Source organism: Carassius carassius, chromosome 1, assembly GCF_963082965.1.
Source record: "Carassius carassius chromosome 1, fCarCar2.1, whole genome shotgun sequence".
Classification (NCBI taxonomy): domain Eukaryota; kingdom Metazoa; phylum Chordata; class Actinopteri; order Cypriniformes; family Cyprinidae; genus Carassius; species Carassius carassius.
The window spans coordinates 13,813,274-13,829,149 of NC_081755.1; the positions used below are offsets into that span (position 1 = coordinate 13,813,274).

At 43.5% G+C, this 15,876-nt stretch overlaps 1 protein-coding gene across 1 annotated transcript; it reads left to right on the forward strand.

The window, feature by feature from the left end:
* The first annotated feature begins 11,140 nt into the window (after window positions 1-11,140).
* Window positions 11,141-14,502, forward strand: LOC132151570 (uncharacterized). The gene is made up of 4 exons (XM_059559813.1): window positions 11,141-11,633; window positions 13,246-13,404; window positions 13,518-13,613; window positions 13,830-14,502. Exons 1-4 carry the CDS (start codon window positions 11,388-11,390, stop codon window positions 14,037-14,039), a joined length of 711 nt encoding a protein of 236 aa, XP_059415796.1. The 5' UTR covers window positions 11,141-11,387; the 3' UTR covers window positions 14,040-14,502.
* The last annotated feature ends 1,374 nt before the right edge of the window (window positions 14,503-15,876 follow it).

Sequence of the window (15,876 nt, forward strand, 5' to 3'; positions counted from 1 at the left end):
ATATTTACAGACTGCAGTTAAACAGATTATAATCAAGTGCACTTTGAAGTTATTGTTCAAGTAAGATATGACAACAGAAATTACAGCAAATACCACACACAAGAACAAAAAGAAAAAAAACTGTCCCAGCGATGTTTGGTTTCTTGAAGACTAACACGACAACCCACAAGAGTTTTATGAGAATTTATATTAATAAGTCCATTGATTATTGTCCAGGGAAAGGATGTGCATGTGGGATGGAAGCGCTAGTCTATGGAGACGTGTGTTGGGGACAGGCTGCAGACAACCTTCCTACCAGACCACTAGGATGGCTGTTCAGTAGATGCTGCTCAGATGTTAGGCTCCTAGCCATAGTAATTCAGCTCGCCATCATTCATCTCTAGACAGAGAGAGAGAGAGAGAGAGAGAGAACCTGGCCTGTGGTGCAACAACAGGACCAGTAAATAACAAGGCTAATTTGGAACTAAGTTTGCATTAAACTTTAGCCAATTCCACACTCAAATATCATTTCCATGTGTACACAATTCTAAATCATTACAAAATCATTAAATGTACAAGCTACAAATAATAAACATTAAGTGCCTGACAACATAGTCAAAAGTGCAACATTAAAGTTATATTGCCTGCACAAAGTTCAAATAATTAATCCAACAGTACTGTAATCTATTTTTCATAATAAATGTAAACACACTTAGTACAAACAATTATATTTATAAAGCAAAAACAGTGACAAACTTCACAACAGCATAAAAGGAATCAACTAGAGCAGCCAATGTTAAAGCTAACACTAATGCTAATGTTCAGCTCTGCTAACTTAATATGTTAGCCTCTAGCAAGTGGTTCATTCATTCGTTCAGATTACACACCAGTTCCTCTATGTAACATAACCTGATGGCGGTGACGCATTCCCTGCAGCCAGTTAAGTTGTTCTAAAAGTTACAATGATATGCTTAACTTAAAAGCATGAATTGAGCACAAGAGTGAATAGTTTGTATGACACAGACCTGTCCACAACTGTCGATCGGCTTCTCCACACCTCTGAGTGAGGAAGACGCCACAGTCTGATTAAACACCTGTGCTCAATTGCGTGATTGGCTAAGCACAGTCAATTGACTGGCACTACTCCACACAGGCAATTTAAAGGGACAGGGACAGCAAAACCAATATACAAACATTTAATATATATTTTGACAGATTTTAACCTGGGTTACACCCTCCCCCCTTAAACCCATGCACGTCCCGTTGCATGTTAAACCACGTGAATAACTGAACTGGTGGTAGACGCAGGGTTTAAAGCATCTGATATACGGTGTAAAAAAGTTTGAACCACAGATATCAGGGGATTACCAAGCGAACTGTATTGCAACCTTTCAGGCGGTAATCATTGACGCACCGAACGTCTTGGACCAGGTTCTGGTTCTACAGAATCAAGGGTTAAATCAAAGTTTAAGGGCTCAGAGACACTAGGGACTGACGTCTCAAGGTTGACAGACTCTTCTTCCTCGAGTTCAGGCTGAAGTGGATGTTCAGATAAGTCAGTTTCAACAGGTGCTACAGATTCTTCAGCTTCAGGTAAGTGGTCAGGGGTCACAGATAACGTCTCTTCTTCAGGTAAGTGCTCACTCTCGGACCCTTCATCAACAACGGCTGGTTCGCTCACAGATGTCATTGATGGAGGAAGATAGTCATTGACAACACTTGGAGATGAAGCTCTTTTGTAAAACTTCTCCACAGTGAACTTCATTGGGTTTGGGTCCAGACTGAGAACTGTTGGTTCAGGTGAAGAGTCTTCCTCTTCAGAGACCTCAAAATCAGGAGGAGTCTCACGCTGCTGCCGTGTTCTTGGCCTTGAGACTGGACTGGCCTCAATGGATGGCTCTTCTACAGCAGGGAGAAACCCACATGGTAAGAAAAAATCTCTGTGAAGCGTACGTTTAGGACCATCACGACGCTCTGGCTTCACTGTATAGACTGGTAGGTCTCCAGCTTGATCCACCACAACGTAGATGTCCTGCTCCCACTTATCACTCAGCTTGTGTTTACCTCTCAATTGAACACTGCGCACAAGCACTCGGTCTCCAGGCTCTAACTTTGAAGGGATGACTCTTTGATCAAAGCGGACCTTGTTCTTTTCAGATGCTTTAATGGCGTTCTTTGAGGCAATATCATAGCTTTCTTTCAACCGGGACTTTAGATTTTGGACATACTGTGAATGAGATTGATGTTTTTTTCCACTCAGCGGTAAACCAAAAGCCAAGTCGACCGGAAGACGAGGAGAACGTCCAAACATCAGTTCGTATGGTGTATATCCTGTTGTCTCATTCCTTGTACAGTTGTAAGCGTGTACCAAGGGTTTGACGAAGTCTTTCCATTTTGTTTTCTGTTTTGCTTCCAGAGTCCCCAACATGTTGAGCAAAGTACGGTTGAATCTTTCTACCGGATTTCCTTGCGGATGGTATGGTGTAGTCCGACACTTCTTGATTCCAGCCACTTCACATAATTCCTTGATCAGTTTGGACTCAAAGTCCCGCCCTTGGTCTGTATGAAGTCGTTCTGGTATCCCATAATAGACTATAAAGTTGTCCCACAGACATTTGGCCACCGTCCTAGCCTTCTGATTTGGGGTTGGACAGGCTAAGGCAAATTTGGTGAAGTGGTCTGTTAACACCAGGATGTCTTTAGTTTTGCTAGTGTCTGGCTCAAGGCTGAGGAAATCCATGCAGATGAGTTCAAGTGGTCTGGAAGTTTGAATACTGATGAGAGGAGCGGCTCTCTCAGGAACAGCTTTAAGACGAACGCACCGTCCACAAGTCTTTATCTTGTGCTCTACGTCAGCAGACATTTTGGGCCAATAGAACCGGGTGCGGGCAAGGTCTAATTTGCGCTCTATCCCCATGTGACCCATATCATCATGAAGACTCTGCAAAACAGTGGAATGAAGTTTCTTCTGAGCAGTTTACATCAACAACTTCAAGATAAAATTCGACTATCCGACTATCACGTGGGTTTGTTGTGTGTGATCGAAGCGCCATTTGGAAGGCATCGTAAGTTCACTGACTACGCAATAGATGAGACTAACTGTTACTTGCGAAAAGAAGTCAAATTTGTTCGTCCAGCTTCGTACTTAAACTTGTAAACTCTTTTTTTATGGTATGTACATGTGAACAATTAACAAAACCATAAATCTGCTGAAACCTATAAATATTTCACCAATGACTGGGTACAGGATTTATTTACATTTTTACCAAACTGTAATTTTCTGTACATGTTTTTCTCTGAAGCATGCTGTTTTCCAAGGTGAACAGACTACAGTGTTATTTGCTGTACTTGCTTAAATATCAGTTTATAAAATGTACTGACATTGACTTAAAGTACTCATTTGATAATATTTTTTGTCTGTGTGTATCAAGTCTTCAGGACAGCAGGTGCTTTAAAATCCCACCTATCTAAATCACACCAAAACCGTCACAGAGTCAGTCAAGAACTTTCAACAATAAGTTGTGAACTGTGTGAATTCCAAGAGATTTGTAGTGAGAAACGTTTCTTCATTCACCTTGAAAATCATCTTAAACGAAAAGAAACAATTAATTGTCCCTTTAAAGGATGTGGATTTAAAACAAACAATCGGCCAACGTTCAGCTCTCATAGAAGCAGAATACACAGAAAGCATACACTAAAAGACTTTCGAACTGCAATACAGACAGTCTTCGAGAGGATTGATAATGAAGTGCCATCTATCTCACAGATCTCTTCAGAAGTCGAAATTGGAGATGATGATAGAATACAGTTTGATGATGTAAATAGTCAAACACTTGAAAAAAAAAATTGCATCTCTTTTTTTGTGTATGCAGACTGTGTTCCATGTTTCAAAAGATGCTACTCAGAAAATAATTGAGGAACTTAAAAGTATTTTGTTGTTCTCCAAATCTCAGGCCCTTCATAGTGTAGAATCAATTCTCACAAAGCACAACGTTAATGTTGAAAGTAACATTGTCAAAGAAATTGCAGATTCTGTGTCTTTGACAAATCCACTTTTAACCGCAATATCTGCAAAGGGTATTTTGTCTACTGACTACAGAAGAACTCTGTATTTCAAACAACACTTTCCTTTAATAGAACCTACAGAATATCTTTATGAACATACCCAGAAAGAATCCTTTGTTTATGTGCCAGTCATTCAGGTACTTGAATCTCTGCTAAGTTTACCATGTTTTTTGAATAAAGTTGAATTTACTAACGAACATTTAGCTGGACAGTACAATTCGTTTCAAGATGGGAAGTACTACAGGGAGAATGTGTTTGTTGCAGAAGAAGAGGTTGTTCTGAGTTTGGCCTTTTATATAGATGAGTTTGAAGTTTGCAACCCATTAGGCACATCCAGAAAAATTCATAAAATTACTGCTGTCTACTGGATGATCTTAAATTTACTCTACTTTAACATCAATTCAGTTAGCTGTTTTAGGAAGGAGTGTTGATGTTAAAAAATTTGGCTATGACAAATTATTGGAACCTTTGATAAAAGATTTGAAAGCTTTGGAGCAAAATGGTGTGTTTGTGGAGACTTTGGGGCATTATGTGAAGCCAACTGTTTTCTGTGTATGTGCAGATAATCTCGGAGCCCATAGTCTTGCAGGCTACCAGGAAAACTTTAATGTTGATAAGTTCTGTCGGTTCTGTTTGATAAGTCGTGATCAAATAGCAACTGTTAAGGCTAGTGATTTCCCTCTGAGGACTGTTGAAGAGCACAATTCATTTGTGGTACAGCTTAAGCAGAGTGACATCCTGCAGAGTGTTAATGGTGTAAAGAGTGAGTCTTCATTAAGCAAACACTTGAGAAACTTTCATCCAGTTACTGGGTTTCCCCCAGACATTTTACATGATTTTTTTGAAGGGGTCATACCTGTGGAATTATCTTTGTGTCTCAGAGGTTTGATCTCAAAAGGTTACATTACTCTTGAAGGATTAAATCACTCAATCAAAACAGTCCCTTACAAGTACTCTGATAAGGTCAACAAACCAAAGGCAATTCTAAAATCAGGCCTAGTTAAAGGATCAATTGGGGTTAATGGTCATGAAAATTGGTGTTTGTTGCGCTTACTTCCTTTAATGATTTGGGATTGCATCCTAGAACATGAGCCATCATGGGAAATATTATGGATCTGAAAGAAATTGTAGAAATTGTCCTATCACACAGTCTCTCTGAAGAAACTCTGTGTTACTTGTCATGTAAATTGGCAGATCACCGCTTGCTTCTGACTTCCACGTTTCCAGACTTCAAATTGAAGCCGAAGCACCACTTCATTGACCACTACCCACAACTGACAAAATGCTTTGGACCTTTGGTGAACTTGTGGACTATGCGATATGAGTCCAAGCACTCATTCTTTAAGAATGTAGCACGTGATATTCACAATGTGAAAAATTTGCTGCTTACTCTTTCTGTTACATATCAGCAAATGATCGCCTATCATTTGAATGCTCAAAGCCTTTTGAAATCAGAGTTATATGTTGAAAAAGTGGATGTGGTTAAAATATCACTGTTAGATGCAAAACTGAAATGTGCTATACAAGGAAAGTTTCCTCATGTGTACACTGTGTCACTGTCTAAAAAATGTTTGTCTGTATGGAACTCAATATGCTAAGGATATGATTATATCTGCTGGACAATGCAATGGACAGCCTGAGTTCTTCAAGATAGAGCACATGTTGCTCTGTCCTGACAAAGTCTCCATTGTATCTAAAATACTTTCTGCCTGGTATATTGAACACTTGAGATCTTATGAATTTGTGGAAAGCAACTATGCTGACATGGTTGTCCTTGATCTTGATGACTTAAATGATTATCACCCATTGATTCCATACAGGCTTAGAGACCGAGTCCTTGTGACCCTGAGGACATACCAGCACCATTAAACTTGCCTGATGGTATGTGTAAAGTTAGTTTTTTTTTTTTTTAATTGGAAAAAATACTGGTATTTTTTACTACACTTTCTCTGTCTACTTCTCGGTTTACAGGCTTTACTACTGCGAGTTGTCATTTCTTCAACTGATGCCCGGCGACTTCAGCTTTTTGAGGTGCCACAGTTTGTGGAGTCCCTTATTAGTATTCTGAAGGAGAAACTGCAGTTACAAGGACAGTTTGTCTTGCAGTTTCAGGACCCTGATTTTGGGAATGCCCTTTGCAGCCTGACTGACATCTCGGAACTGCCCAGTGACAAAGCAGTCTTGCATATTCAGTGGTGCAATTCATCATTGTCTGAAACCAGCCTTTCTGTGTCATCTCTTGATACTGCTAGTGTTGATGACTCTGAAGCGAGAGCCAACAAGAATACCGTCTTGAACGACAGATGCTGGAGGCTAATCGATTGGATAGGCTCAAAAGGAGGACCCTTCATGGCCTCCAAAACCGTCGCGAGGTCCCATATAGGGACTGACGGAGGTCTGGGAGGATTCAGCCTCCTAGCTCCTCTAAGGAAGCGGATGACCAAATCGTTCCTTCCTATTGACTGACCGAGCGCTGTTTCAGAAAACGCTGCGATGGCCGCCACATAAACTTTGAGCGTGGATGGGGCTCTGCCCTTATCCAACAGCTCTTGCAGGAAGGAGAGAACCTCCGTCACCTCACAACTAAGGGGTGAACATCCCCGAGCTGTACACCAGCTGGAGAACACCGACCACTTCGAGGCATACAGCCGTCGCGTCGACGGAGCCCTAGCCTGAGTGATGGTATTTAACACTCCCACTGAGAGATCAGCGGGTAACCGTTGAGCGCCCACACATGGAGGGACCACAACTCCGGTTGAGGGTGCCAAATCGAGCCCCTGGCCTGCGAGAGGAGGTCCCTCCTCCACGGCACTGGCCACGGGGCGTGTCTGCTAACCGCATCAAATCTGGGAACCATGGTTGGTTCTTCCAAAAAGGTGCTACAAGCAGTATTGAACATCTCGTTTCTCTCACCCGTTCTATCACCTGCGGAAGGAGGGAGATGGGAGGGAAAGCATAAAGCGGGCAGCACGGCCATCTCAGTGACAGCGCGCTTTCGTTCTTGGAAAAGAACGCGGGGCATTGAGCGTTTTCTTGGGACGCGAAGAGGTCCACCTCTGCCCTGCCAAATCTCTCCCACAACAGCCGGACTGTTTGCGAGTGTAGAGACCATTCGCCCGTGGGAATGTTGTTTCTGGACAGCCTGTCTGGACCCAGATTCTGTAGCCCAGGCTCATGAACTGCCCTCAGCAAGCGCAAGTTGCACTGAGCCGAAACCAGGAGGCGTTCCGTCAGCCTGTACAGGTTTTGGGACCCGAGACCGCCCTGGCGATTTATGTAGGACATCACAGACATGTCCGAACGGACTAAGACGTGGTGGCCCTTGATTCGGGGACAAAAGCGCGTCAGCGCGTTCTCCACTGCCAGCATTTCCAGACAGTTGATATGTTGGAGCTTTTCCCATTCTGACCACAGGCCAAAGGACGGTCTGCCCTCGAGCAGCGCTCCCCATCCCGAAGTGGAGGCGTCCGTCGACACCATCTTCACTTTCGAGGAAGTCCCCAGGCTTACACCTGATTGGTACCAGTCGTTTGCTGTCCAGGGTTTCAGGGCTGTAACGCAGCCTTGATTGACCTTGAGACGCAGTCGACCAGGTACCCGCGCTTTCAGCCAGAACTGCAGGGGGCGCATGCGGAGCAGGCCCAGCTGCAGAACCGGAGATCCTGAGGCCATGAGACCCAGCATCCTCTGACATTCTCTCGCCGCGAGAACTCGCCGCGCGCTGCATGCTCAACGTGCGCTGTGGTGACAGCCGCGCCGTCATGGAACGTGAGTCCAGAGCTAAACCCAAAAACAGTATCGTCTGACTGAACTCTTCGCCCAGTTGACACTGAGACCGAGTCTCTCGAGGTGATCGAGTAAAACGGTCCTGTGCTCCACGAGCTCCGCTCGTGATTGAGCCAGAATTAGCCAGTCGTCCAAATAGTTCAGCACTCGCATGCCTCTGAGTCTGAGAGGAGCGAGTGCTGCGTCCATGCACCTCGTAAACGTACGAGGAGCTACGGACAAGCCAAACGGCAGGACTGTAAACTGGTATGCCTGGCCCTCGAAGGCGAATCTCAAATATCGCCTGTGATTTGACGCTATCTGTATTTGAAAATACGTGTCCTTTAGATCTATTGACATGAACCAGTCTCCTCTGCGAATATGCGCGAGGAGCTTCCTGGTCGTAAGCATTCTAAAACTGCGTTTCCAGTATGGGCCTGAGACCCCCGTCTCTCTTGGGCACCAGAAAGTATCTGCTGTACAGCCCCCCCTCGCTTTGAGCTTGAGGCACAGGCTCTACAGCCCCTTTGCTCAACAGTTTTGCTATTTCGGCCCGAAGTAGGTGTGCTACTTCTGTTTTGACCGTGGTTTCGACGCGCGCTAAAAAGCGCGGAGGGCGTTGAGAAAACTGTAGCGAGTAGCCTCTCTTTATAATGCCTAGCACCCAATCCGAAACCCCTGTAAGCGCTGACCATGCATCTGCATGAATGGCTAAGGGCTGGATGCGAAGCGTGCTCTGTTGCCTGGGCAACGGCGGCGCTTCTGTGTGCTGTAACATGGGCGTCACGCCTGTGGCATTTGAGGCGGGGAGCGCGCTGATCACAGCGGGCAGATCGCTCCTCCTCGACCCCGTTCCGGCGCTTAACCGATCGAGGGAGGGCTGAGCGGGTCCCATGGGACTCGTGATGTCTGCGAGTAACTGTGGGCTGCAAATGTGCACATTTACTGCTTTTGATTCGCTGTCTGCCAGGGCAGAGCATACGCGCACGGGTTTAATTTTTACAGAAACCACGCGCCGTGTGTGACATAGTGTTTGTGGGCACTGAGGAGTGGGCACGTTTACTATGTGGTGCGCGTGACCGATCTGAGTCGATCTTAAAGGCGCGAGCCCTGTGTGCAGGGCTGTGCTTACATGTGGAGATGGGCACTGAGGAGTGGGCATCGTCACTACATTTACAGCACCATCGGCCGTTGCCGGAACACCAAAAATAACACTTTTCGGGGAATATCTGGGTAGCCGTGATAACGGCTTTTGTGTGCAGGCAAGCGGGCAATCGTGCAGGCTTGCGCATTGCAGAAGACGCTGAGACAGTCACAATTCTTGGAACTGCAACAGCGGCGCGCTTGGGTGAGAGCTCGGCCGCAGCGGAACTCGTACACCGGCGCTTTCCTAGCAGTGCTAGGATATTTTCGGGGCTTCTGGCTTCACCGTAATCCTCTGCCGCGGCTTCCGCGGCGCAGGGTGACGGCTGAAAGAGCGAGAACGGGGTCCCGAGCTGCGTTGCTGACGCTGTCGCGATGACGCAGCTGGAGGCGGTGGGCGTGACTGAGAGCTCTGTGGGGCCGGTCTAGCGCGGCTAGCTGCAGAACAGGAGCGCTTTGGCAAGAAGTGCTTGAACGCCTGTGACGCTTTCTGGTGCTCGGCGAATCTCTCCACAAACTCATTGACAGATGATCCGAAGAGGCCAGCAGGAGTCAGAGGCGCATCGAGGAACGCAGCGCGCTCAGACTCCGCGATGTCAGAAAGCGTCAGCCACAAATGCCTCTCAGCCACCGTAGCGGAAGCCATAACCCGTCCCATGGCCTGTGCAGCGGACTTAGTAGTGCGGAGGGAGAGATCCGAAGCACTCCTCAGATCCGCGAGACAGATCGCTTCAGGTCCCATCTCATCCAGCTTGCGGAGGAGATAGCCCTGGACAATCTGCAGCGTGGCCATGGTGTGCAGCGCAGACGCAGCCTGCCCAGCAGCAGAGAAGATCCGTGCGAGCAGCGATGACGTCATGCGGCAGGCTTTGGATGGCAACGCTGCCTTAGTCCGCCGTCCAGCAAAGGGCGGGCAAAGGTGCGCTGCTATAGCCTGTTCCACCGGCGGAAGTGACAGGTAGCCTCTGTTTTTAGCATCGTCCAGTGTGGAGAATGCTGGTGAAACAGATGAACGAACTCTCGCCAAGAATGGAGCGTTCCAAGCTTTCGCCACTTCTTTGTGAAGCTCAGGAAGAAACGGGGCGTGCTTTGAGCTGGGAGAAAAACGCTCATCCGGGAGAAAGCTACCATCCAGCCGGGAACGAGAAGGGGGCGCTGGTGCAGACCACTCGAGGCCGAGGCTCGCTGCGGCCAGCGTGAGCACTCGCATCAGCTCTTTATCGATATCCGCTCGTCTGCTGGGCCTCTGAGCCTCTGTCCTCTTCCTCCGACGCGGCCCTGAGATCCACTTCCTCGGATGACGCGGTGGCAGACAGCGGACGCTGACCATCGGGAAGCGATGCAGGGGAGGCCGGTGAAGCGGAGGGAACCGGCGAGCTTGGCAGAGCTGGAGGCGGTTCCGGTAGACGCTGCGAGCGGCGCTTTTTACGGCGCTGCGGCGCAGCGGATGATGCAGGCTTCGAGAAGAACGCCCGGCGAGTCCTCAGAGTCACCATAGGCATTAGCTCGCAGTGAGGGCAGCCGCCGTCAGCGAGCGCGAGCGCTGCATGGTCCTCACCCAGGCAGGAGACGCAGATGACGTGACGATCTCCTTCGCTGAGCGGGGCTCTGCACGAGCCGCACGAGGGCATCTTTAAAAAGACGCAGCTCGCAGGGCGAACGCACACAAGGATATATATATATAAAGGATATAGGCGCCGGACAGCGCAGCAGGAACGGCAGTGGAAGGCGGCGAAGGCCAGCAGCTTCAGAATGGCTCGTCCCGCTGAGATGCTTCTCAGACGGCGCTTGCTTTCTCCGTGATCCAGCGATGCGTGAGCTTCGCTGAAGAGATGAAAAATCAGGTGAGTCAGCCTTTTCAAGCTCCTTTTTTAGGGTTGGGCCACACCCGTTTCGGCGGGAAGTGGCGGGAAGTGGCGTGATGGGCGCGAAGCGTCCTAATTGGTCTGATATTGCATCAGCCTGCGTTTGATAGGCTGTGCACTTGCTGCAGAGCAGCCAATGAGCGAGCGAGCCGTCTCGCCTATGGCTGTGTACTGCTGCAAATGCGCTTTACAAAAATTCAAAATTAAGGATAATTTTCTGCTTCAGTATTTCGTGAAAAGAGACTTTTTCCTGTAGCATCTTAGCTAAGACGCAGTACGAGAGAACTCTCGTAAGAGAACATTAAGACGGAGATTCTTGATAAAATAGTTCAGGCTGTTTTTGACATAAAGGCATATCCCAACAATCAAGAAATTGAGTCCATTGCATCTGCACTGATTTCCAAGTATCCATGCCTTAAGGAGCCTGGCAAAGGTAAGGGCTATGAAGGATGGTTGATCAGCCTAAAGAACAAGCTAAACAATTACCGTTCAAAATTGAGAGCAGCAGGCTGCAATGAAGTTACTGTGAACAAGAAGCGTAAGGATGTTGAACATGGACATGGTTTCACCATGAAAAAAGCAAAGCGTGGAGAAGTGAATTTTGTCCCGGAACATCCATGCAACCACACTGATGCTTCACTTGAAGAACAAAGACTTTTATTGATCGATGAAACCAAAAAGGCAAGAAGCAACATGGTGGTCATAAGTGAAAAAATGGAAATTACTTTTTCCCTGAGGAGAAGAGAAGTGGTAGAAGATCAACCAATGGTTGTAGACTTGCAGCAGAGGTGGCCTGCACTTTTTCTCCAGGAACAGGTAATTATGTCAGGTTTTTCTTTGTTAAAAAGGCTAATTTAAATGATTTTGTATTGTTTTTTTATTATCCTAAATTTGTTAGAAACACATGAAATGTTTTTATTACTTAAAGGGTTAGTTCACCCCAAAATGATAATTTTATCATAAATCACTTAACCTTGTGTCGTTCTAAAACACCAAGTGATCTGATTGTCTCCAGATCACATTTTCAGATATTTTTGATGAAAACCAGGAGGCTTCTGTCTGTCCCATTGACTTGAGTTAGTTTCATTATTCTTTTTCCCAGAAAAGAATAAAAGACACCGCCAAAAAGGTCCATATGCCATCAGTCATTCAATAATAATATTATGATAATATGACAAAAAACACTTTTGTGCACAAAGAAAACGAAAAAAAATTTTCAACAAGTTGTTCTCAAAGTAATTCATTGCGCGTTCACGAGCAGACTACGGCATATGCTGACGTCACCTGCTGATGTAGTTGCCAATGTTTCTTTTGTTTTTGCTCCTTTTTTATTTAAGCCATTATGTAAACAATACTTGAACAGCCCGTATAAATCTGCACATTACTTGCCAGTGTATTCTGTTTCTGTACACTGGCAACTACATCAGCAGGTGACATCAGCAACATACACCATAGTCTGCTCGTGAACGCGCACTGAACGACCAAGGAGGAGAACAAATTGTTGAATAAAATCACTCGTTTTGTTTTCAGTGCGCACAAAAGTGGTTTTGTTGCTTATAATAATATTTTTGAACTACTGATGGCACGTGGACCTTTTTGGCGATGTTTTTTATGCTTTTCTGGGGGAAAAAAATTGAAACAAACTGAAGTCAATCGGACAGACAGATGCCTCCCTGGTTTTCATCAAACACATTTTTAAATATTTTTGAAGACAATCGGATCACTTGGTGTTTTAGAACGACACAGGGGTAAATTATTTATGATAAAAGTTATCATTTGGGGTGAACTAACTCTTTAAGGCACCATATGTAATACACATTTTAACCATCTGTGACTGCCATTTATGGCTGGATGATGTTTATTTCCACTAACAAGGTCAACTTAACTTGAAATGCTATTCATGCAGAAACACTACTTCTTGTAGCAATATCAGTGTGAATCTAATGTCAAGTATTCACAAGTCAGTCAGGGTGTCCTTTAATACAGTCAGTGCTCATGACCCCCTCCCGGAACATTTTTGTTTTCATTTATGTAAAATATGGACAATTCTGTTTCCATAATTAACACACTAACAGACTGATGAGTTGAATCCTGCATTTAATATTTTATATTTACAAGTAGGCCTGTAAAAAATATTGTGGTAGGTGGGTCACGAGGACTGGAGTTGAGAAACACTGTCTTAATAGGCGTTTAGACCATAAATAATGTTAAGTATGGAAACAGAATTGTCCATCTCATGAGGACTGACTGTATTAAAGGACATCCTGACTGACTTGTGAAAACTTGACATTAGATTCACACTGATATTGCTACAAGAAGTAGTGTTTCTGCATGAATAGCATTTCAAGTTTAGACAAATGTTTTTTTTAATCCGGTTAATGCTTTAAGTTTTGTTACTGTTACTACAATATGTTTTTGTTATAAACAGATTGCTGAGGAATTCTTCAGAATCACGAATAAAGACCTTCTTGATGTCTTCAGGGCAGCTATGGACAGATTTACACCTAAGCTCTTGAAATTATACAGAGCTAGGAAAGCTGCATTTGGAGAGGACATGGAACAGCTCCTAGAAAGACTTGATGAAAGGGCAAGTTTAGTTTCATAACTTAAATGTTGTGGAGGTTTTTTCACATTAGGTTGGCTGATATGAACAGTTTTCTTACTTTGGCTAATTGTTTGTTACCTCTGTATGCTTTGAAGGTGACCGATGTTGTTAATCACAGAAGGACTACTGCTTTGAAAGACCTGCCTTTGTTTTTTCGAGAGGACCCAAACAAGCTGTTCAAGACATGCAAAGTAAGTAGTAAATACTTCAAAAGGCTTACAGTTTTGAGATTTGATTATTTTTGTTCATTAGGTTTGTTTAAAAAAAGTGAATATTTACTTGTTCTAGTCTTATGTTTGTCAGTCTGCAAGTGTTGACTGTTTAATGACTATTGACTTTTACAGTCTATTATGGATAGAATGCAACTACAAAATATCTGTTCTAGTATATTATTGTTTGTGTAACAGGACACTGAAGATGGGGCAAAAGGAGTGTCTATTACCATTCTGTGTGTTTTGGAAGATGACACCCAGGTCGACATCACCCGAGGTTGTAAACATTGCTGTTATGTTGGAGCAGGTCGTCGTTTTGAAAGATCTCCCAGATATTTCTACTGCTCTTGCATACGTTTTTGGCCTTCTGTATGCATTAAACATGTCCTATCCTCAAGCTCTTAAGTACACTTTTGACACCATTCAGAATGTTTTCATGGAGCTGGGATCTGGATGCACCAAACGTGTACTTTCTCTGAAGAACAAACTGTTGTAAAGAAAATCAGAACAGTGTTTTTGGGATCCTTTTTGGCGTTCATTTTTTACAAGACCTAAAGTGCAGCTTGGATACAAGGTGATTCTTTTAGTTGGCATCTCTTTTTCTTGTCATCAGATGTCAGACTGTTCTTAAAGTGTTTTATAATTGTAATTTTGTATTACAGCATACCATACCAGGTTAGTGGTTGCAGTAAGCATGTCTGTTCTTATAAATGGTTGTTTAAAATTGAGGGATAGTTCATCCAAAAATTAAAATTGTCACATATTGTCACTCTTATTTTGTTACAAACCTGTATAAATGTCTTGGTTCCAAGGAAAATGAAGAAAGATGCTTTGAGGAATGTTTGTAACCAAACCGTTCATGAGCCCCATTCACGTTTATAGTAGGAAAAAAGAATACTATAGAAACGAATGGGGCTCATGATCTGTTTGGTTACAAACATTCCTCAAAATATACATTTATACAGGTTTGTAACAACATGGGAGTAAGAAAATGACACTATTTTCATTTTTGGGTGAACTATCCTTTTAAATAAAACTGTAAAAAAGTGTTTTAAATGTTGGTTTAAATGTGGTAACTTGAAAAGGTTTAGATTATGGAACATGTCAAGACATTAAAAACATTTTATTGTTGGATACAAAGAAAAATCCTAAATTGATACCAACAAGTTTTATGCTGTTTTTGTGTACAGTTAAGTGATTTAATGAGAAATTGTATTGCACTGATTTTTGTTGGTGTCAAAAATTGTCTGTATGCTTAGTGTATGCAAAATTTAAGTTCCTACTGAAGATGGAATCTGGACTTTTTCTTTAAAGTGCAGCTGTTGTGTCACAACTTTAAAAAAAAAAGTTAAATATTGTGAACAGAGTTTGTGCTTGTGTAGCATCTTATTTCTAATTGAAATAAATGATAAAGTAAATGTTTTATGACCTGTCTTTATTTTGCCAATTGACCAATTACCAATTCTCATCCACAAAACATAAAAAAGCTAAATAACTGAACAACAGCAATTGCGGTGACATAAATATCATTATTAGGAAAATAAAAAAATCAGAATTGCGTAAACAAGCAATTGTTAGTTGGCTAACATGCATAATAATTTTGCCAATTGAAAATTCTTCATCCACAGAACATAAAAAAAGCAAATTAACTGAACAACAGTAGTTGGTGTAAAACAAAAATCTTAATTGGGAAAATATGAAAAATCAGAATTGCAAAAACAAGCAAGTGTTCGTTGGCTGAACATTGTATCATTACTATGTGTAATTACTTAAAATACATTGAGACGACGCAAAAGTCTTAATGCATCAGGTTGCCTCACTTTTTTACGTTTTCGCAGCAAATTTTTTTTTACAGTGTAAGTTGATCCAAATATGGAAAGCACATTCGAATTTAATAATATAAGGTTCTCTCCAAAGATGTTTTGCCACATTTCTTCAATTAAGGATGATTGCTATGTAATATATGGTGTTCCCATTTGCCTGAACTTCAAGTAAAATGCGGGGCAAACCGAAAATCCAGCACTCTCCTTCACTACTGATACTGCGACTATTATTTTTTATACGTGTTCATTCGCTGCCATTTTTCACATTTCTTTTTTTTCTCCCTTAAAAACAAATGTGTTCATTATGATGCTCAATTTTACCGAACTAATGGCTGTTGATTGAATTCTGCCAAAGTGGGCGCTTGTATGTGTTCGTTAAATGAGTAATGTGAGTAGGTCTGATCATGTCTGAAAATAAT